Source organism: Anabrus simplex, chromosome 3, assembly GCF_040414725.1.
Source record: "Anabrus simplex isolate iqAnaSimp1 chromosome 3, ASM4041472v1, whole genome shotgun sequence".
Classification (NCBI taxonomy): Eukaryota; Metazoa; Arthropoda; class Insecta; order Orthoptera; family Tettigoniidae; genus Anabrus; species Anabrus simplex.
In genome coordinates, this window is record NC_090267.1 from 157,433,075 (window position 1) to 157,458,366 (window position 25,292).

The 25,292-nt window shown below is 38.5% G+C and overlaps 1 protein-coding gene across 1 annotated transcript in view; it reads left to right on the forward strand.

Annotated features, from left to right (window-relative positions):
* Positions 1-13,955: 13,955 nt before the first annotated feature.
* LOC136866109 (chymotrypsin-1) overlaps positions 13,956-25,292 on the forward strand; it is a 225,842-nt gene continuing 214,505 nt past the window's right edge. The window contains exon 1 of the mRNA XM_067142786.2: positions 13,956-14,083. Within this exon, the coding sequence (XP_066998887.2) occupies positions 14,029-14,083 (55 nt within the window). The 5' untranslated portion in view covers positions 13,956-14,028. The remainder of the gene's footprint in view (positions 14,084-25,292) is intronic.

A 25,292-nucleotide genomic window follows, 5' to 3' on the forward strand; every position in this document is an offset into this window, starting at 1 on the left:
TACCCCCTGGGGTATGTTTCTTGAAATGTTGTGCCATCATGCATCTTGACTTGACTTTGCTTTTGACGGGTACCCATCCTTTTACAGCTAGGGTTGTTAGCCCTAGAGGTTCCCTCAAGATGTTTTCTGGCTTCTGGTCATTTACCAGTCTTCGCCGTAACCCTGGCCAGGGACCAGTTTTTTTCACGGTGGTATTTTAGTTCCCTACTACCCTCTGACTCTGCTGGCGGCAGACCCAGCGAGCTTCCCCAATTCCAATGGAGGTAACTGGTAAATACCCACACGGGTATTCTTCTTCTTCTTCTTCTTCTTCTTCTTCTTATTATTATTATTATTATTATTATTATTATAAATATTCGGCGTAGTTAAGACACGTGCACATGGAAGGACATGAATGTAAACATACGAACCTGCTGCAATGAACGTGTTCTTGACTTTTCATACCTGGTACGTTTGAAATGTGTGATTTACGTCACAAATGAAATAAGGTACTGTAACCTGTACTGGCATCGTAGCCCTAATTCTTGTCAAGTTCCACGTTGGACCGACAACAATATATGTATAACCATCGCGCTGTACTTCCTCTCAATTTGCTTCATGTTGTAATACTAATTTAATATGTTGTTGTCCGTGCTATATTTCCTCTTAAATGCTACTAATTAACTATACGAAATCGGGGACGAATATACAGATCAAGCGCGGTGGTTGCATGTCAATGTTTAGTCAGCGTCTCAGGGTAAAACATCCATATATATCAGATAATACTATCTACCCTCGTAAGTTCCGTTGAAGAGGGTGAATTTGTTCACTAAGTTACTCATTTCCCCCGAAATCCTATCGTAAAATCAATATGAGCCTCTAAATATATCATAACTCCGAAATACCAGTCTATATATTATCTTATAACTAATCTCCCTATCTCTACCTTGGAACATAAACGCTTAAATAATCTTAAAACTAATTTATTAGCATGCTAATACTACAAATAATAAAATAATATCAATCTCTGGTAATAGAGGAAAATAAACTCAAAAGTAACACGTTATCACTCTTGACAAATCAAATTCTTGAATTAATACAATTAAAATTGGGTAGGTCTCATTAATTCATTTGGGCATTAATTATTGTTTTGTTGTGTGACCACATTTCATGATTTTTATTTCATCATGGGGATAAATAAGGTTTATTCTTTATTAAAGGAGGGAGTGGTCTTTCTTTCCTTTAGCTCTATTTGCAGTCTTCTTTAGGATTGGTTTGGAAATACGTATTGACTTGTCTGTGGCATGAGATAAGTAATTCCTTTCCAACTATGGCTTCAAAATGCCATCTTAAGTAATTAAAAGAAATTATTCCTAACCATATTAATATAAATTCCAACATCCTAATATTTTAAAAAATATGTGCCAAAATAAAATCAAAAATCTTCATTCACGAGTGCCATATCCATGTTCATCAATCGTCATAACCTGCTAGAGTCGTACAAATCAATTAAATACTATGTGCATTTTCAATTAAAATGAATCCTTTTACTGCCTACCGATGTGTCATGTATAGGTTAAAACGTGCTCAAATATTATATATTCACTACGTAAGACAAATTTATTGCTAGGCGACTATATCTCTTTCCCATATGTGCTTCAAAACACATGTAAATTATGATCAACCTATCTCAATATTTGATTTAAATTCAACCAATCGACCATCTAACCTCTATGCTATACTTAATATTCACGTATCTAGGCATTAATTCCATTGCTTGCCTCATTTTCAATCATAACATAACCGTAGCTAGGCCATAAATTCGCGCCTATGTCATTCAATCATTCTTTACACAATAACCATTCAACATTTCAAAACACCAACATATTATTATTCACGCATCTAATTACTGCGATTCCTCCGCATACAATCAATATCTTTACTCAACTTCCCCATAATTAATACTACGTCGCAGTAAAACACTTGTTTTACCTCAGTATCTATTCATAACACTGCAAGCTGCTACTTTATTCCAATTCTTCGTAAATATGCACGATATTGGCCTTGTTAGTCGATCTGGTTGTTGGGTAACCTAGGCTTCTTACTATACACTTCACTTTCTTATCTTAGCCTCGCCTAGTTTGATATACGACGTTCTCTTAAGCATATAGGTTCAAAAATCTCATCATTCACTTCCCGATACTGCTCACATTAACCTAAGATCAACTTATGAGCACGGCAGTATATTACTATACATACATAACACATATCTGTGGTTATTTTCTCCGGCATATGCCTTAGAATTCACATATTGGCACAAACAAGTTATATTTTGGCACTTCAGCACTTCTACAATTATACTACACTAAATGAAGTAATTTGATAGTTAAATTTCTTGAAAATGTTACTTATCTCAAGCCATTTTTATGTCCGATGTTTGTTTCTTCTTCCTCCTCATGGCACCTCAGAACATCTAGCCTCGTGCTGGATTACGCCATACTGGATCTCTAAGTCGCCGGGCCTGAGCTTACGATGATCTGGTCAGCCTTCCTCCATCGATTTACGCTAGCTCCATTTCGAGTCCAAATTCCATGTAACGAAAAGACATTGTTAATTTCACAGAATACATCTTAGTTTTTCGTATACAAAGCTCTTCCAAGTACATTGACTAATTGTATTCATGCTTCTTATTCTTTAAGGATGATGCTCAGAGTTAATTATATCTTTATAAATTGGTTCTTCCTTGCTTGGTGAAATATATTGCCTAAACAATGTTATTTGAATCTTGTAGTTGGATTATTCGTATTATTTGAGAAAATATGGCCGCTTATTAAGTTACTATTGGCCTTATTTATGAATGCCGTAATCCGACACCTTTTCTTCAGCACAGTACTTGGAGTGTATTATACTTGCTTCCTTGCCGTTTTTTAAAAAGTAGTTTTCAATAGTTTGTTATTGGATTCTTCCCGCGTACGGAGTCTAGTACGGTTCTCTCGATTATAATAGCTGTTCTTCTGGTTAGGTAATCATAATTTTATAGCTCGTTTCTGGTGTAATCTTTTTGCCAAAGTAGATAAGAATAGGACGTTTTCAATTTTTTTTTTACGTACAATTGTTCATTTTTCATAGAGTTTCCTTTCCTTCTCGCCGGGCAATGCCTCTTAATTGCGATCAACTTGTCATAAAAGGTTACTCCGTGCATTCTTGACGCTTGAAGCTGACCTGCACCATTTTTCATCCGATCTATCTTCATGTCAATTGACGTCAGTTGTAACGTAATGGTACAGTACTGTACTTACTTTGTTCTCCCACAGCAGAAATCCTATTCCTGCGTCTGTCCGATTCCCATGGACGACCAGGAAATGTGTAAAATGTAATTCCTTTTCCATGCGTGTTTCTTTGTGTGTTGTGGCAGGTCACTACAGAACAGTTTCTATTTGATTTAGGCATTTTGATACACTACTACCACAATTTTACACCCACAGTTACACAGCCTGGACTGACAGCTAAAGACAAGATCACCAAAATATTACCAATTTCTTCCGCTAGAGGCGCTAAGACTGGCCGTGCACGCTCCCTCTACTCCTTCTTACAAGTTTCAACACAACGTAGAATGTTCCGATTCTGTCTTTGAAATGTTATTTCTATAATTCCTATTATTATTATTAATTATGAATTATACAGATATATACAGACTTTCCTGTAATTTCTCTTCATATATACGTGTGTTCATATACCAGCTACTCTTCATATCACAGGTAATGAAAATACCTATCAACTTTTCTCATAGGGAATAGTATGCTCGCATCCTCGCCCCGTGGTGGTGCAGCTCTTTTCAGACAACCCCCTCTCCCCCAATGGAGGTGAGCTATATGTACCATTCTATAATAGCCATCCTGCCATTCGTAAACCTCTGTTATTACCGGTAATCGAGCCCAGGTCGCCCAAAGACGGCAGCAAGTAACGTTAACCATTACGCTACGGAGGAGGACAGTTTTTCTTTTTATAGTTTTGCAATTTTCTTTACGTCGCACCGACACAGAAAGGTCTTATGGCGATGAGGGTCTAGGAAAGAGCAAGGAGCGACCGTGGCCTTAATTAAGATGCCCTGACCTTTGCCTCGTATGAAAATGGGAAACCACTGAAAACCATCTTCAGGGCTGTCGACAGTGATGTTCGAACCCACTGGCCTTTCCTCCTACGAGTCAATGGAATTCCAATGCTGTGGTTTTCTACCCCCAATACACACATATTTTCCGTCTTCGAATTAACTAACTTCTGTTCAGTTTTATTCAGTTAGTTGGCAAGTGTATATTCTTATAAGATGTCTCCAAGACATTCGTTCAAGGAGTTTGAGCTTCGTATGATAGTGAGCACCGTTTGTTTTATACCCTAGAGGGAAATAAGCTACGTGAAAAGCAGTTTCCTATTCATCAACGAACAGCTGATTGCCTTGGAATATCACATCGGTCTGTCAAACACGCAGTGAAGAAGGATTAAGAAAATAACTGCAAGGAAAACATTGAAGCTACCACCACGCCCTTTAAGAAGAAACGACTGTCAGCAGGACGACCGTGCATTACAATAGGTCAGTTCACTACTGGAATTAGCAGGCGTACCATTCACACGGTGTTCTTTATTTATTTATTTTTTTTGAGAAGGCTTTCCCGACGATTTTAAAATTAAAAGAGCGACTTCAAGATTCAATGACCGACTTTTCAGAAATGTCCCTTGAAAAACTTAGCTAAATTGTTCACAGTACCGGATTTCGATTTAAAAACTGAACAAAAATCCTGTTGTTATGGAGTCGTTATCAGTCGCAGCCTCCAGACACGTATTTTTAAGAAGAATTCGCCGACTTCGGGAAGAAGGCTACAGATGAAACATTGTGCCCCCAAAACCACACAATGACCTACGCGTTGCAAAGAAAGTTATTGAAGATCTGAAGAGACATGATAATTATGACCAGTACCGATACCACCTGGAGGAAATATACGGATGGAGGGGAGGTTTTGAAACTCCGACATGAGCTGGACAGCGTGCCATAATACTACACATTGGCAGTGAACAGAGATTTCTTCAAGGAACCGAGCTCTGCTTCGTGGGAAAGAAAGGAACAGGTGATTTTCGCCAAGAAATGAATTCACTCCACTTTGAAGACTGGTTCAGGAAGGTTTTAATCCCACTCCCTACAAATCTACTGTAGTTATAGCCCACGCATCTTACCACACAATGCTGGACCCAGAAATTAAGAACCCTACCAAGTCATGATTAAAAGCCGATTTTATAGCGTGGATTGAGAAATGAAACATCCCACTGCCGCCTTATGCAATTAATTTCAATTTCTTAACAAAAGCAGTACTATTCCATCATGCCAAACCCTACTTCAGAACGTCTCAAAAGAAAATTGAACGAATCACTAAAGAATTAAGAATAGTCACTGAACTTATCTGGCTGCCAGTAGCTCACAGTAAAATGAACGCTATATAGTTGATTTGGGCCCTTGTGAAGAATAAAATCGCAAAAATAAACCTTGGGAGCGCTGAAGAGAAGGGATGAAGCGTAAATATGACAAGGGACCTATGCCAAGAAACTTTACGTTCCGTAACGCCTGAGCTCTGGAAAAACTGTATAAAATATGCCATAGATATAAAAAATGTTACCGTGAAAAAGACCACCTTCCTGACGAGATTCAAATACAGCCAGTTGTAATCAGTCTTGGAAGTTCTGATTCTGAAAGCAATTAGTATGAATTATAAACGGATGACGATATTTCTTCTGATAAACTGTAAGCTAAATCAAACCAACGTATATATTGCTAATTTTTAGATATACCTAAATAAAATCTGTCAGAAGAATTAAAAAAATATAAAACGCAAATAACATAAAAGTATTAAAAAGCATTTTATAGCTGCCATTGAAGGTCCAAAGCCCTCGTGAGGAAAGCTAATGGGAAATGTTTTTCATTACCTCATAATGAATGGCATTTGCTTCAATGCTGACTTCAGGTAATTACTAAATACCGTAGGAACGTTTTAAGCATACGGAGAAGCAAATACCACTGTATATGTAACTGTAATCAGTAGACAAAACTTCCATCCTGGCGTGGCGTGGCGCGGTGTCTGGCACTATCGCGTCAACGTCGCAGGATCTTCCCAGCGCAAGCCATCTTCCCATTTATGTCATCCTACCCACTACAAATGCAAACTGATATAAAAAAGTGAAATCATGTACGTATTTCACAGTCATACAGCATAAATTTTGGATTCGTAACGATTACAACGCGACCAAGAACGCAATTTTCAACCAGCCCGAGTCGAGGAAACGTTACTTTAGAAAATTGATAACAACATTTTTCTTGGAAACGAAAAATTCTGAAATTTGTAAACTATACTTAAAATATCCAATGTATATTGTGTTAAAATTTGGAATCGATCAGATAACGGGATTTGGAGGAACGATGTCTTCAATTCGACGCATGGTTGAAACACGCTAAAAAGCGGGCAATTTTTGCATTCCACTTGTGATAAAAAATATTACAATGTAAATTAAAAATTCGAAACCAGCATTAAGTAACATGAAATAAAACGAGAAAAATGATGGTGTTATTGGATTTTCAGTGGGCCTATTGGTTATTTCATAAACAACCTCCAAACTCGAGTGCACATAATGTTTTGGTCGACAGTAGATGAATGAATCATTTTTACTCCTCTGTCAAACTTTCATATTCACCATATTCGCCGTATTCCCTCTGCTGTTTTACCTGCAGATATATATTTACATGATAATGTAATAGGAGTTCAATCATGGCTGAGATTTGACATTATTGATGCGGACATGCCGATTATGTGATGAAAAATGCCCATTATGACTGGACTGAAGGCATATCATTTGGTGGACTCTTTGCTGATGACACCACTCTCCTTGCCAGCAGTGAAGATGAATTGCAGAATGACTAGCAAGAGTAAAGGATGCAAGTTTAGAATATGGGCTAGAGATCAACATGAGGAAGTAGAAACTAATCATAATTGATAGAGTACCGCAGATCCAGCTGACAAGTCGATTAAAGGAACTGGAAGTAGTGAATTACTTTATATATCTTGGTCCAACAATTTGTGATACGGGAAGTTCCGAAAAAGAGGTTAGAAGGCGTACTACCTTAGGCCGAGCTGCCATGAGCAAGCTCTCTAAGATATGGCAGAGCAGAGCCATAACGTGCAGCACAAAGGTCAGAGTGATTGAATCGCTTGTGTTCTCTACCTTCTCCTATGTTTCCGAGACCTGCACCCTCAAGCCAGGAGATAATAGCCGTATCAAGGATTTTCTAATATGGTGTTGGAGAAGGATCGTCCGTGTACTTTGGACTCTCGACGAAAAAGAAAAACAATGCGTGTCTTATTCCAGAACCGAAAATCTCCAAACTTCTCCTCGCGTCATAAGGAGGATCATCCAGTTCTTTAGGTATAATAGTAAAAGTTTGGAGAGGTAAGGTAAGGTTGTTGGCAGAAGACCACGAGGAAGAATATCGAGCAGGTGGATTGATCAAATCAAGCACATCATTGAAATTATTTTTCAGCAGGCTTTAAGAGAAACTGAACACCGCCAGAGAGGGCGACGCTTAGTTCAGAATACTGTATGAAGTGAAATGGGGTTACGACGCTCAGCAATGATCGGTGTGTCACACGACTTACGATAGTGGTGACTGGAACAATCACACTAAGCAGTGACTGATGATGTTCGCGAGTAAATACCTTGCTCAAGTTTTGGTATTTAATAGATGTTCATAATCGTTACATTAGTGTAAGAGTGATCAGAAGTAAATATTTAGATCACCTACTATATTCTTGTAAGTAAGATACCTGACATTATTTCCGTGGTCCTTGTGTGAAGTGACGAACTATAGAGATAACCTAAAACCCTTTGTTGACCCACTCAAAATGGCCACCTCTCTTGATAGAGGTCGGCATTTATCGAATTCAATGAATGAAAAAATCAATGATATTTTTCCTCAACAGACACCATGCAAGCCAACAAATAATAATAACAACACCGTAAATAACCCTCCACATCCTAACAGTGCATCAGGTAACCAAATGACAACCGTCACAAGTAGGCCTAGTAACGAACGTAATTCAAGGTTAAGCTATTCTGCTGCAATACAGTCGTACCCCTCCAAAGAACAAGCTATTGTAATCGAATCTCATGACGGGATCAGTATCAAGGATTATGTGCTAGCTATAGGTAAACTTACAACCCCTAGCAACATTCGGTTTGTTTCACGTATATCGAACGGAAGGATATGCATCTTTCTCTCTAGTAAGAAAAATGTCGAAGATCTGATATTGACAAACCCTAAGATCTTAATAAACAATGTATCACTGGAAATACGACCCCTTCTAACAAAAAACAAGCGTATTATATTATCCAACGTCTGTCCTGTGATCCCAAACTATGTTATTGAAGAGGAATTGTTAAAACTCGGTGTGAAAATCATGTCTAGGATTACCCCAATCAGAGCAGGTTTGTCAATTCCTGGATTCTCCCACATTTTAAGCTTTCGAAGACAAATGTACATTCAGAATGAAGACTTTGATAAACTCCCCGAATCCCTTCATCTCGAATACGATGGTACAAACTACTGGATTTACCTATCATCCGATTCACCCACTTGTTTTCTTTGCCATACCGAAGGACATCTGGCCAAAGATTGTCCTAACAACGTATCACTTCCAAAAGATGAATCCTCTTCCAATAATTTTCCTCAGCTCCAAGAGATTTCACAAAAGTCACAGGTCGAAAACCCCAAAACAGACATCGGTACTTCTAGCTCTTCTAGCTCACTCCCAAAAGATAGGCCTACTCAAGAAGCCACTTCAATGACCAACCCTGACTTAGCACTTAGCCAAGTCTGTAATGATCCTCCCTCCTCCAGAATTCAAATTGAGAGAGAAATTGCAGCACCTATGGAAACACACGCCACCCCTACAACAGTGAATTTTCCTGGATGTAAAAGGCCAATTTCACTAGCTAGCAGTGAAACAACTAATCCAAATCCTCCTGATGGCAACAAATCCATACTGGCCTCTCCTGAACAAATAGAAAACCGTAAGACAAATCACACTTCCAAGAAACCCAAGACAGACACGCAAAAATCAATAAGTGATATGCTCCTGCCAGTAAAACAAGTTTTGGAAGCTGACCCATCAATATTCCCCCTCAGCTACCTACAGCTCCAGTCCTTCTTTGAAAATACAGTTGGTGCCAAGGACATATCAGAAATTGCTTCAAACTACACACAAGACTTAGAAGGTCTTGCTAAAGCCCTTCAAAAACTCTATCCTTACTATACCGATAAAAGCATAAAAAACAAAAGCACTCGAATAGTAAAAAAACTACTGAAATCCGCCAGTCAAAGTGAAGACCCAACGCATATCAATGTAACGCCAGACTATTCCAGCGACGACAATTCCTTCCCAGTATAACAATGGAGATAAACCTCGTTCTGCTTTTGATCATTATTATGGCAACATTACTCCAATGGAATCTTAACAGTTATCGATCACAGTTAGAATATCTACAACTCCTAATAAACAAACACCAACCATCTGTTATCTGTCTCCAAGAAACAAACTTTCAGAACGACTTTGCTGCCAATCTAAGACTCTACAGTGTCTACCACAAAAATAGAACTAATGTGAATCATGCGAGTGGAGGAGTAGCTACTTATATCAAAAACAATATCTATGCAAAGGAAATTACTGTTAACACTAATTTGGAAGCTGTAGCAATTTCAGTCCATCTACCACCTTCTCTATGTATCTGCAATGTTTATATCCCAAACAGTTATTTGTTTCAAGGTGACGATCTACGAAACCTTATCCACCAACCACCTAAACCATTCATCCTAGTAGGCGACTTCAACAGCCACAACACGTTATGGGGTAGCCATAGTTCTGATGCAAGAGGAAAAGAGATAGAAAAGATACTTGATGAATTTGATTTAATTCTAATGAACTCTACTGCTCCAACTCGCTTTGACATAGCCCACGGCACCTGTAGTAGTATAGACCTAACCATCTGCACACCGGACGTAGCAACCCTTTTCAACTGGTCTGTTTATTCAACACTCCAAGGAAATAGTGACCACTTCCCGATACTAATCAATAATGAAAATTCTTCTGTCAACTCCTCATTTATTAACAACTCCAAATGGAACTTAAATAAGGCAGATTGGACAAAATTTAGGCAGACAGTCAATAACCACTTAAAAGACTTAACCCCTCCAAATGATTTCCCTTCTAAGCACATAAATATCATTGTTCAAGATTTCACAGAAGTTCTTGTTAAATCTGCAGACATGAGTGTTCCAAAAGTAACCTCAAACTCCTTTAAGAAAAAAGTACCTTGGTGGAATGACACTTGTAAGGAGGCTATTAAGAATAAGAATCGTGCTTTCTACCTCTACAAAAGAAAACCCACACCTGAAAATAAAGCCCAATTTCAGAAATATAGAGCAATCGCTCGAAAAGAAATTAAACTCAGCAAAAAGAATTCATGGCTATCATTTGTCTCCTCGCTAAGTTCCCAAACCCCACAAAAGGAAATGTGGAATAAACTTCAAAGAATAAATGGCAAATATAATCACTTCTACATTACTTCCCTCAGAAACTCTGTTGATGGAACCTTCATAAACAAACCTCAAAACACCGCTGATAAATTAGCTGACACATTTGCCGAGATCTCTAGTGACAAAAATTATGATCCTGAATTTCTCCATACAAAGAAATCCAGTGAATCCGTTGATCTAAGGAAAGCTATCTCTGACCCTAACTATAATCTAAATGATACTTTTCAACTACAGGAAATAATTACTGAACTTGACAAATGTGGCAAATCTAGTCCTGGCCCAGATACAGTCCCTTATGAATTTCTAAAACAGCTTCCACTAAGTGCAATAAATTATCTTCTGGCCATTTTCAACCACATATGGAGCTCTAAGACATTTCCTGACCAATGGCGAAATGCCATTGTAGTTCCAATACCCAAACCAGGGAAAGACAACTCAATTGCAGAAAATTATCGCCCTATTGCTTTAACTAATGCGATGTGTAAACTCATGGAGAAAATAGTCAACAAAAGATTACGCTGGTATCTCGAGCACATAAATTTCTTCAGTAATGTGCAAAACGGGTTCCGTAAAGCACACTCCACAACAGACACTTTGATAAGTCTGGAATCTGAAATACAGGAAGCGTTTCTCAATAACCAACACCTAATAGCAGTCAGTTTAGATATTAATAAGGCATATGACATGGTATGGAAAGACTATGTAATCAAAGTTCTAATGACACATAATATATCTGGAAATATCCTATATTTCATTTATAATTTTCTCCAAATGCGCCGAATTCAAGTTAGAGTAAATGGAATGCTGTCAAAGGAAGTAGTAATCAACAATGGAGTCCCACAAGGATCAGTTATCAGTGTAACACTGTTTCTTGTGGCAATTAATGGTATAGTCTCTAACATCCACTCACCAGTTAAGTGTTGCCTTTTTGCTGACGATTTGATAATCTTCTGCCCAGGGAAAAACATTACGACGACTCAACTCCTATTACAAGAATCAATTGTAAATATTCAAAACTGGACTAAAACCACAGGATTAAAATTTTCTAAAACTAAAACCAAATGTATGCTCTTCTCCAAAAATAAACATACTATCGCTAACCCTGAATTATATATGGAAGACCATAAAATTGAATCAGTTAAAACTATTAAAATTCTAGGACTTCTATTTGATAACAAGCTCACCTGGACCCCATACCTTAAAAATCTTAAAGACGAGTGTCAAAGAAGAATGAATATCATGAAAATTCTCTCAGCAAAAAACTGGGGAGCAGACTACCATGTCCTAATGAACACATACAGAGCCACAATCAGAGCCAAACTGGATTATGGCAGTATAGTATATTGTTCTGCCAGACCATCTACTCTTAAGATCCTTGATACCATCCAATCTTCAGCTCTTCGAATTGCCCTAGGAGCCCACCGCACCAGCCCCATAGCTAGTATAGAGATCGAAGCCAACGAACCACCACTTGAAATCAGACGTAAACAGCTGAGTTTGACATACGCACTCAAGATAGCTGGTACAAGTAACCAACACTTGAAAAAACACCTAATTTCAAAGAGACATAAAGGAAAACTAACTGGATCTCAACCCCAACCCTTTAACATCAGAATATCCAATCTTCTCAAAGAAATAAACCTCAGCCTTCCACCCATTTTATTTCCACACAACTCACTAGATACCCCTCCATGGAAAACTCATTTGCCTCCAGTCAACTGGGAATTGAACAACAATCTTAAAGCTCAAACTGACACAGCAAAATTCCAACAGTTATTTAATGAAATTTGTAATAGATACTCATCATATAGTGCAATTTATACTGATGGATCAAAATTCAATGAGAGAAATGGTTGTGCAGTGAAATATAAAGACTATAGTAAGCTATACAGATTACCAGATCTTTTTACAGTGTTTACAAGTGAACTGTATGATCTTAAACAGGCCATGATTCATATTTCAAAAGCAAGCTACAACAACTCATTCATAATATTCTCTGATTCCAAAAGTGCATTAACTTCAATACAAAATCCATCAACAACACACCTACTTGTTAAAGAAATTCAAATGCTGTACCACAAGATCAAGATCGCAGGAAAAAATGTTATTTTTATGTGGATCCCATCTCACAGAGGAATACCAGGCAATGAATCAGTTGATCAAGCAGCAAAAGAAGCTACTAGTCTCCCAATCAACGACCGTCAAATTGCTACGCCACATTCTGATATCATCGCTTATATCAAAATCAAACTACACGAACAATGGAAAATGAACTGGCTTAAAACTTCCACTAGCAACCTCCAAAAAATTAAAATGATATCTACAAGAACATATCCTCTCCAAAACCTCACCAGACATGAACAAGTCTTAATCTCCCGACTAAGGATAGGACATACGAAGATCACCCACAACTATCTCCTAGAAAAGAAACAACCTCCCACCTGCAGCAAATGTAACTGCTCTCTCACTGTCAAGCATATCATCTCAGAATGTCAACTGTATGACCATTGGCGCCAACACCACAACATACCTAAAGGAATGGAACTGACACTGTCTTCTCCAGCACTGAGTCATCAAGTCATCAACTTCCTCAAAGACACTGGCTTGCACTCCAAAATGTAATTACATTATACTTATTTTTTTTCTTTACATAATTACAATATTATTATTATTATTACCATTATTCTGTAATCATATGTAAGAGTCGCGATAAGACCTTGGAGTTAAAGCGACTATAAACAACCCTAATAAAAAAAAAAAAAAAAAATCACACTAAGGTTCTTTGACGAAATACTGAGCCAGCTACCCTTTGTGGTGTATTATAACCCAGTGTAGCGATTACTCACATTTTCCCTAGCTTCAATGTTAAACTGAAATGTCACCCTACGTTCTTATAACGAGTGCGAAGTACAAGAGAAAAATCCCGATATAGGAGTCCCGATTTTTAAAAATGTTCATGGGGTCAAGAAATAATAAAAGTTCTAAGAATTTGACAACTCCTACGGATTTAAAAATCTTAGAAATTCAGAGGTTGTAATGTGGAACTGTACGAAAATAGTGATAAGAAAAGTATATAGCCACATTAAACAAATGGATTAGTTTAAAGCCAGCTATATTTTTTAATAGGTGTAGATGGAACAACATTACTGCTTACTGTGCTATAAAATGATAATCAACTTTTAGTACTTGAGTCAGTCTTCGACATAATTTGAACTATAATGCTATTGTTAAAGTTCAGAATAACTGCAAAATCACGAGTTCAAAGTAAAATGCTTTACTTTTATGCCTGAATCGTGTTTCACGTAAAGTGTGAGCGTATTGCACACGTTTCTCTAAGAATTTCACGAGAGGTTCCTTTTGAGTACAACAGACAGTATAAATAGCAGTTCATTGTTTGACAGCAACAGAATACACCAGCCATCATGAAAATACTCCTTGTGGTACTGTTCGCGGTGCACGTTTGTGCCTTGGATGATTGTGAGTATAGGAATTAATTTATAATTAGACTGGCTAAATACCCATTCTTCGTACGGAGTTATGAACAATGTTGGTTATGTAATATACATTGACAGGACACTAACAATGTAGATATTTGAGGATTAAATGTTAGGTTTTCCATAAAATACCATTTCACCCAGAGTGAATGCAATTATTTATAGCCTGGAGTGTAGAGCCTTATTCTCTTAACTTTACATATCGATTTTCATTAAATTCCGTTAGGCGAATTCCAAGTATTTGAACTGCGCCGGCTGAATAGGTCTGTCACACTACTCATGGGCGATAATTGATGAATAAGCCAAAGAAGTAATGAAGTACCTGTACTGGAATGAACTTTGAAACTGACAGGGGAAACTGTCGATCAAGTGGATTTCAGCACGATTTCGCCAAATAAATATTTTTATAAAAAAAGTAATATTATTATTATTGAATCGGAAGGAATGCGATTAGGTGAGTGGTTTGTTCACCTGCTTGCTTCCACCCAAAAGGCTGAAGTTCGAATCCCGTTCGATTCTCTGGGTCGAAATTTTCATCTTGGGAATCACATGGAGTTAGAAAAGGCATCCAGTCTAAAAACCCGGCCAAAATAAAAAAAAATAGGCAGGGTGGCTCAAGCGACCCCGTAAATAACTGGGATAAGCTGAAGAATGTTCTTATTATTATTATTATTATTATTATTATTATTATTATTATTATTATTATTACTCTCTCATTATTATCATCGGATTATTAGATTGGTATAAAATATGTTTATAACAGCGTATTTAAGCGTCAGTTTGCCTTGTGCAATAGTAATTAATCTGTATCGGTTAGGTGTACACCCAAGTCGGAATCAGAATCGTGGTCAGCACACGAAGTATCATCAATGGCGCTGGAGCTGTCATCACTGAGGTTGATCCTAGATTTTTTGTGAAGAAGTTCTATGAGGCCATCAGCTTTCCACATATGAATCTCCGTCTGTTTCACGTGTTTTACATAATGGCGCCATTGTTGTGAAGTAACTTCAGCACACGATACACACATATACTGTTTTTAACAGCGAATAAAACATTCCATTCTCTCACTGCTGTTTTAAAAGAACTCTGATAGTGACTGCACACACGTGGTCAAGACATCTATTGAGTAAGTATGGCAGCTCCGCACTGGCGGCAGCATTACCAGAACTCGTGTTAACAAAGGGCATGAAACGCGCGCCCCCTTACGTCTCTTCTACCATGTGACAACATCGTAGGCGCAACCCCTCTCACCCGCGTCTTCCCCTGGCCAACGCCCTCATTTTCGCTTTAGTCTGCTTAGAAAGTGGCCTGGCGCGTTGCCTACAAGATATTAAAAAGGCCGGGAAATAGAACGCACTAGACTCGGCCTCGAGATACTTCCGACTACCTCCACTAGAGTTCTCTTTACTGAGCTCTCTCATCCGCTCATTGCAACACGTGTGAGTATGAAAAACTATAAAATTCATTGAAACTAGTAATTTCAGAAGGCAGCAGACAGATATGACATGGAAGATAGACCAAGAGCAATTGGGAACATGCATCATTTTCAAAAATATTTTTTTTGAAAAGTACACCAATGAAATAGTACGTAAACGTATTACATTGTGGTATGTTGCCTTGTTTTCTACCATTAAAAAAATATTTAATAGTGCCTTTCCGCAAGGCGAGTGAAACGGCCTCTGACGTAAGCGGCGCGCTGTGACGTCACGATCCCGTATCGCATGGAGCTCTACCAGCCGTTGTGCATCAGCCGTTGCTAAAAGCCGATTGTTTATTATTCATGATCGCGAATAACTTCAGAATGACAGAAGAAAGGTTCAAAACAGCACAATCAGACAATCTATCATGTGTAGATGTCATCATTCTTGAAAAATAGTGACTTTTGTGGCCGCAGAATTTCGCGGATAAAAAGCAAGTTTGTAAGTGGCATCTTTTATATACGTGCAATGTACTGTAACCCATAGTATTAGGATAACAACTGAACCTGGATAGATATCACATCACTTTCAACATTTCCTTCTAGACTGATTCCCCTATTAAAGAATAACATTACATTTTCGGGCTTTCAGCATTAGTAAAGTAAGAAATCGGATTTCAGCACTAACATAAACATATAGGTAGCATTATAGTACTAGTCCGCTTCTGTGGTGTAGTGGTTAATGTGTGCCATTCCCGGAGGCCCGGTTTCGATTCCCGGCTCTGCCATGAAAGTTGAAAACAAATAGTACGAGGGCTGGAACGGGGTCTACTCAGCCTCGGGAGGTCAACTGAGTAGAAGGGTTTCGAATCCCACCTCAGCCATCCTCGAAGTGGTTTTTCGTATTTTCCTACTTCTCCTCCAGGCACCTAAGGCCACGGCCGTTTCCTTCCCTCTTCCTTGTCTATCCCTTCCGATCCTCCCATCCTCCAACAAGGCCCCTGTTGAGCATAACAGGTGAGGCCTCCTGGGCGAGGTAATGGCCCTCCTCACCAGTTTCATCACCATACTCAAAGTCTCACGTTCCAGGACACTGCCCTTGAAGTGGTAGAGGTGAAATCCCTCGCTGAGTCCGAGAGAAAACCAACCCTGAAGGATAAACTGATTAAGAAAGAAAGAAAGAAAGAAAGATCATAGTACTATAGGGCTATAATCTATCATTCCCAAAAAAATATATATTTATGGTTGGGACAACTGGCCTACCCACTTCCGGGGCCCATGAAAGAGAATTAAATATCTTTGTGGAGGGAAAAAGTTAAACATGATAAAGGTAAATATGACTTCATCTAGTTTTCACAAGTCGGGCTGAGTGGTTCAGACTGTTGAGGTGCTGGCCTTCTGACCCCAACTTGGCAGGTTCGATCCTGGTTCAGTCCGGTGGTAGTTGAAGGTGCTCAAATACGTCAGCCTCGTGTCGGTAGATTTACTGGCACGTAAAATAACTCCTGCAGGACTAAATTCCTGCACATCGGCGTCTCCGAAAATCGTAGAAGTAGTTAGCGGGGCGTGAAGCCAATAACATTAATTACATTTGGCTTTTAACAAGCTGAGCATATCAGGAAAGAAAAGTGTCCTGGTGACATTTTAGTCGTTCAATACAGGAATGTCTTTGGGTGCTGTGACTTTATTTTTTTTTCTGTTTGCTTTACGTCACACAGTCACATAATGGCGACGATGGGACAGGAAAGGCCTAGGAATGGGAACAAAGCAGCCGTGGCCTTAGGTACAGCCTCAGCATTTGCCTGGTGTGAAAATGGGAAACCACGGAAAACCATCTTCAGGGCTGCCGGCAGTGGGGTTCAAAACCCACTATCTCCCGGATGCGAGCTCACAGCTGCGCGCTCCTAACCGCACGGCCAACTCGCGCGGTATTTTTACCCTTCGGTTTATTGACTTGGCTTGTATAACCTAAAACTTAGGCTATGTTGGATTATATTTTAAACACCTACATCACTATTTTCACCTGTGTGCAATTATGTTATTTATTTCATTAATATTATGATAATTATTATAATTGAGCATTGTTAACTTATAAGACTCCAACAGACAAGCATTGGTTTTGTGTAGAGTTATACATTTGTTAAATTCACGTCGTTTCCTTTCATGATGTACACGCCTATTCTTTGCTACATTATAGGGTATTTAGACATAGCCTAAATTTCTTTACCAATTAAGCTCTTCAATAAAGACATACATAACTGTCCCATGCCAAGATATATTGGTAGAATTAGAGCTGTCAAAATGGTTCATAACCCCTTTGATTTATTATCTTGACATGGATCACCCAAAACATAGGTTAGGTTTGGAGAATACTTTAATAATCAGCATTATTTAATGCACCGTTTATTACTTTCATATTCCAAGATGTAATTGAAGCATTTAAATAAAGCATCATACATTAAAATTTAAAGTTTTACCACTAGAACAGCTGACATGGAAAAGTGATTTGAAAATTCAAACAAATTCATCTTACGTTAAAATCTTCAAAGAAATAAACTGTAGACTTTTCCGATATATCACCAGCATTTCTCCAGCTCGCCAAAATCCATTTCTCCCTAGTTTTAGCGTCTTTGGAACGTTTATAAACAATTTGTTTGGGATGGTATGCGATGTGCTATTGCACATCGGAACTCTACACCATTTATAAGTTTTCTGCCTCACTGTCTGCGCAGGATTCATTTTAAGTCTAAAATATACCACTCAGATTATTATCCAATGTATAGACCTCGAATTTAACCATACTAGACACTAACGTAAAGTAGAAATACGCGAAGTGTATCCTGCTTCTCACAGCACACTGTGTTATTTCGTCTGCTAATTCAGTCAACCTGTACGATGACGTCAGGCCAATGAGATCGCGTCCTTGCGTGACGTGACATTTTCGTAGATTTTTATCATGTTTGGAGTTATTATTTGTACATTCTGATCACATTTTTGAATTCTGCATGCAATTTTGTATCAGATTAGCATATTTTTAATTAAAACCCCGGATCATGCATGTTCCCTATTGCTTGACTCATTTTCTACAACGTATTTCTTATACCATGCTTAAACGAAATAAGTAATTCGCGAAAGAAGCAGAGAAATCTGATAGCGAGTTTGTCACTTCTTACCGATTCCTTTAATTGTGCCTCAGAGTATCCGATTAACGGATCGAGATTGCGGCGATAAATGACTTAGGATTTAATCGCCCTTTCACCAATTATCAGAGATCCAATCTTTTCCTCCGCACATCTGATGTTTTGTCATTCGTATTGAAGCCGCTGTTTGGTGAGCGCTGTTATGCTCGTTAACCACTAGAAAATACTATATACTTTTTAGCGTTCTCTGATCCGGTAGAGTTAGGCAGTGCAAGGTTCACAGAAATCTGTGACTGGTATGTGCTTTCCTATGCCAGAGGACGCGAATATTTAGCGTCGATTCACCGTATTTCTCTTTTTTCTTCCCGTAAAATTAAATTAGTTATAACAGGAATAAAGCTCCTAAATGACCAATTTTAGCATTCTTTTCAATTTGGTTCGCTTTTTGGTCAAGATCAGATACCTTAAAACATTTTTTTTTTCTGATTTCTTTACCCGTATCCTACTTCTCAATTTACAGATTGTTTTCTGTAATCTGGTATTTAATTTTCTCGTCCCTATATTTTTAGATTTAACAGAGATACTTGTAGCCATTCCTTGATATAGAAACGAGACTTCTACTCCTTTTTCGTTTGTGGCTGGCGTATGAAGATATGGTATGTTCATTATTATCTGAATCGGAACGTTTACTAAATTTTGATGGCAATACATCATTTCTTGGAGCCGGACGCTTCCTGCGTTTGACATTTTCCTGTTTGTGAACAGGATACACACTAAAAACATAAGGAACTTTGATTGATATGCTTGCACTGAAATCTGTTTTATGAGAAGAATTGCTAGGTACCTGAAGAGATCCTACTTTATCACCTTGCCTAGAAATAGCTTGCTTCCATTTCTCTCTTAAACCGCACTCGGAAGGCAAACTATGGAACGTCAATTTTCATGCTTTTTAAGTGTCATCCGATTTACATACAGGTGCACTTGTGCACTTTCTTCTCAACCGCACAGACACCGACAGAAACAATATTCACAATACATCACACAAAATCAACACAGCATCACAATTACTCCGCATATCACAATGTTTAAGTCCGCCAGAAACAGAACGGAGACCTGACATCTAGCGGCCAAACCGTGAACCGGAGTAGAACAGCCTGCCTATGTGTTAGTGGGAAGTAACTGGGGAGTTAGACAACTTTTTACCATGTCATTCCTCTAGTCTACACATGGTCTGATAATTACTGATATGTGACACACTGGTTGACGACGATGCGGTTCATTATCCACTTGAGTTCCTCAATTTTATTTTTGCGCCTGGTTTACCAGCACATGAAATTACCTCATAAACAAGAGTGCCGATAATGGTATGTGGAACCTAAACACACCGAAATCATGCAAGAGTATTCGCCTGAGAGTAAGGACATTATACAGGAATATAATTGAGGAAGATATTTTAACAGGTATTGGAAGGGATGAAATTGTTTATATACTACGTATTGCCCCAATTCCTACCAATTACTTCTTCCACTTTAGGTGACTTCAATTCCCCATAAGTGTCTGCTTTAGCCATGAACGTAAATAAGTCGCAAGGCTAAACGCTCACTATCGCTGGGGTATAGCTTGGACATTCAGGATCTTTCCCGCATAGACAATTGTATGTTTCTTGCTCTCGGTTCAGCTCTTCTAATACTCTTTGTATACATGTGTCAGGTGATGAGAACCAGAATATTAATAATAAATTTATTGCAACTAAATGGTCGTAATTTGTACACTTAAACATATTAAGATATATGTCAATAATAATATACAATCAATGCGTGCAGAACATCATCGGTTATTGACACAATTGTGTCAAGCTTCCTTTTCTACGGACACATTCGATGGCATGGTATATTATCACATCGTTGGTCACAGAAGACACATACGCAGCCTGGTCCTGGCTTATGAAATCCCAAGGTTCTGCATACCTTATGGTGGAACCCGTGTATGTCGAACCTGGTCACTATATGCCTCAGATCATATCCACCGCGCTTCCAATCCCTGTTCATCATCGCATGAGTAAAACTCATCCCATATCATAGCCCTCTTTGATTTCAGTTCCTGTAGCAACTCCCTGTAACTCCTTGTCACTTAAACTAACAATCTAAATCTTATGTCTTCAATGAAGTACGTCTCCTTTGCAAGAACGTATACTAGTCTTGATGATGTATATTTAGAGACACATAGAACTCTCCTCAAGAATCTAGAATACTGATTACCGGTATACCGAAGCTCTCCAAGAGAATGATGTCTGTTCTACTAACAGAACGAATATCTTAGAGATACAGTACTCAGTGCCACCTACAACGTATTACATACTATCTACAGTACTACCATGTTTTGATTTGTAGTTTACTTACCAAAAAGATTGTCTTTTTACAAACTGCCACATTCATATCCCCACTCTTGCTGCGAATTAGAACAACGTTACTATCTATGTATGTAAATAAAAACGTAACGACCGAGAGTGGTGGTGGTGATTATTTTGGCGACATTCTCTTATAGCTATGTTTTAAGTGAATTAATTACCATCTACATATTTTGAGCTCTGGTGCCTGTCTGTTAGTTCTTTGTTTGTTTACTGAAAAATACTGGACATATTTCAACAAACTTCATATTTAGAATCCACCTATCTAAATGTAGATTTCAGGGTCGATACCATTTCAAAATCCCTAAATGAACTGGGGTGGGGGTTATAGGAACACCGAAACATTGACTTTACTCTCTCACCAAGTATCCGTGATCAATCTTAATGGAAATGTATTTCTAACTTTTTGTCGTGTACAGTTTTCCGATAGGAGTATTAATAAGGGAGATGTTATTAGCGGAATGTTTTACAGTCAAATCAAAGCGGCCATTAGCCAAACGCAGGTGAGCGTAGAATTTAATACCCCCATAACCATTTGCAGAGATCTGTACCAGTTATTTAAAATCATATTTATGTGCTTACCCCAATGAAACCTACATTTAGATAGGTGGATTCTAAATATGAAGATTGTTGAAATATGTCCAGTAGTTTTTCAGTAAACAAACAAAGAACAAACAGACAGGCACCAGAGCTCAAAATCTGTAGATGGTAATTATTGCACCTGAAACAGATAGCTATAAGAGAATGTCGCTAAAATAATCAATGTAGAGACTCTGGGTCGTTACGTTAAAACCTGGGTACTTACAATGATCCCCAAAAGGTACTTCCACCCCATCAACACAATTAAAACTGAGAGGACTTTTCCTATTTGTGAAACTCACAACCTGACTCTTAACTCCGTTTATCATCATACTAGTGGTGGTCATTTCTGCTGTTTTAGGAAAACGCCAACGAACTGTTTGTTTGTTAAAAACAACTGTTTTCCCAAACAGTTTGAATACAACAGGTCATTCGTTCATAACGAGAAAGTGAAGGACGAGTAAGTCACATGCACAAGGGGGCTGCGGGATAGGAAATGAGATATTTCACCACCTTTCAATCTAACTTGTTTCGTAATGTCTAAGCAGACAGCACAAGCTGAAGGCTGACGAAATACCTGTATGAAGGATATAGGGAAGAACGATAAGACGAGTGAACACTCCATTGTTAAGCAAAGGATATAGTCTGTAAAGACATTCACTTATCATTAGGCTATCAACTGACATTAGCGTTTTGTGATCGCGGCGGTCTGCTCATCGATACGGTTCCACACACCCGGAGTTTTTGTTAACCAGTCTGTTATTAGTGAAGTATCTATAGCAGTATTATTATACAGTGTCTATGTTCATCATATACCATTATAAGATTATTGTTCAACGAGAACTACTTTAAAAAATAGAAGTTACAGAATGTTATAGATAACAGTGATAAATACACACAAAAAAAACGAGAGTATTCATAAGATGCACAATATTAGGAAAACACTTTAAAATTAATTATTCATATTTACATTAAGGAACATTAATATTTCGACCTCTTTTTGTGAGAGCTTTGCATTAATTACCAATCCAATTTGGGAAAGTAGGTCTTCAATATGGCACTGATGTGATCACTATGCTACACTTTATTATTCTGTTCACATGGTACCCGTTATGAAAAATACTCAAGCACTAACTCTTCGTATTTACATTGAGGAACATCAACATTTCTACCTTTCTTGATGACAGCCTTGTTCTCCTTTCATTAATAATCAGTCCAGTTCGGGAAAAAAGTCTTTCACAGGGCACTGAAGTGGCCACTATGTTATACTTTGTTACGAATATTTGTGCTAAATTGGGATACACATGTTGGTGATTTTTCCACCAATCTAAGGGGCAATTAGATTCTCCTGCTTCATTTACACGAGGTAAAATGTCATCTTTCAAATACAAATCCAGTTCCTTGTTGGCTCGTGACAGAGGGCTGGTTTGAGGACGTTTATCTCCAATAATGTCGTTGAAAATGCTCCAAGCGCTTATTGGACAAGAGGGCTGAAATGCACCAGTTGTAGATGGAAGTGAGGAGGACGGAATGTCAATATTCTGCTTCTCGCTGGTCTGGGCGTTTCTCTCTATTAAGTCTACTACCAAATTACGCACCCTCTTTTTGACGTTATCTAGTGCCGCAGGGTCCTGAAAAACGTGGTCTTTATAGCGCGGATCTAATAAAAGTGCATAAGGCAAAGGTGCTGTTGTGTTCAACGTTCTTGAACCTTTCTCCTAACCCTTTAATAAGGCTAGCAATTACGGCCCTCACTCCTTCTGTGAACTCGGCTGATTGCCCGAGTTTTTCGCAAATACCTTTCAGGCACCTGACGACCACAATCACAGAACTTCCAGTCATATATGCTTCTCCACTCAGAGAATTAGTCATTTCTTCAAACGGAGCTAGCACATTGCAAAGTTGACGACAAGCTTGCCACTCTTCGCCAGTTATTACGAGCAGATGTTTATCTAGCAGAGCAATAGTGGCTCTGATAGCTTCTTCGAGTTCTACAAATCGACGCAACATATAAAAAGTTGAATTCCAGCGCGTCGTGACGTCTTGGGAAAGGCGTTTAGGCACTGTATGTCCACTTGATATCTGGTACTTCAGTAGTTTTTCGCTTGCTAGTGAACTTCTCCTGAAGTAGCTGACAACTTTTTTGATTTTCTCAATGGTGACTTGCATGTCCTGAAGAGAACCCTGGACAATCAAATTTAATTTATGAGCAAAACAGCCATAGTGTTCCCACTTCAGAATTTCCTCAAACGCGTTTGTTATATTACTAGCGTTATCAGAAATTGAAAAATTCACTTTGTCATGCAGCTTCCAATCGGATAGTATGCACTTAATTTCGTTTGCCAACGCAACAGACGTATGGCTTCCAGAAAAACTAGAACACTTCAGTAAAACCGTCTTGAAGGAAAACTCTTTCGTAATGTAATGCGCTGTTACGGCAATGTAACTCTCTGCAACTAACGATGTCCACAAATCAGTTGTTATGCACACACTCACTGCTTCATTCTTCACTGTCTCTCTTATTAAAGAAAACTGTTGATGATAGAGTGTTGGAACCATCACATTTGAAATAGTCTTTCTACCAGGTAATTCATAGCCAGGGATCCACTTCATAAGTTTAGAAAACCCTCTATCCTCAACAATACTAAAGGGCTGATAATCTAAAATAAATAAATCAAGTAAGTCACGATCAATTAATTTCTTTTGGGCAGATGAAACATTTTTAGTGACGTAAGACCTAATTAATCTTTGTCTTTTAGGCGCAACACATGAATCAGCAGTCGAGGCTTCGCTATCAGGCCTGCTAGTGCTAATACTAGGTTCCTCTCTATCTTCTGTAGGCCTAGTTGGTCGTTTTTCCGCTGAAGGTATTTCCTTAACACTATGACACGTTAGCTCAGTATATATTGCTATATGTTTTCTTTGCAAATGTCCTTTCAAATTTGTAATAGTTGACTTGTAAGAAATAAGTTGCTTGCAGATAGTGCAAAGCGCCTTATCATTGTCACTTTTCGTGAAATAATTCCACACCTCGCTTCGTTTTGACATGTTGTAAAACAACTCGCCTCGCTCAGCACTCGGCAAACTTAACACCGTTCCGTTTTAAAACGGGCTTGAGAACACCGGTACATCACCCGCCAACAGCCCGCAACCAGCAATAAGCAAAAACGTTGAAGAACTGTTCAACGGCTAGAAGTTGCTTTTCCAAACAGCTCTTGGCTCACTGCCAACTAAATACGAGACAAACAGTCGATTTGACAGCGAGGGAATGGGAGTGGTTAAGTACCGAGCAATGCCGATTTCAGGCCGAATAGCTCCGAACGCGCGGGTAGGTTCAAGGTTACATCAGTGTCTACTCACTAGCGAACAGTGAAAGACAAACTGTGGACTGTATTGAAGGAAAAACAGTTTGGTGGAACTTTTAAAAACAGTTCGTTCGTTTTCCACCCGAAAACTGTTTTCTCCAAACAGTTGGGCGTTTTTCTGCCCATCACTACATCATACCATTGCCTACTGTCCATATCACAACATTATCGAGGTCATTTTGAAGTTGCTCATAAACTTGTAACTTATTTATTTCTCTGTACAGAATTACAACTTCTGAAAAAAAGCCTTATCTCTGATTACACTCTTTACACACGCACACATA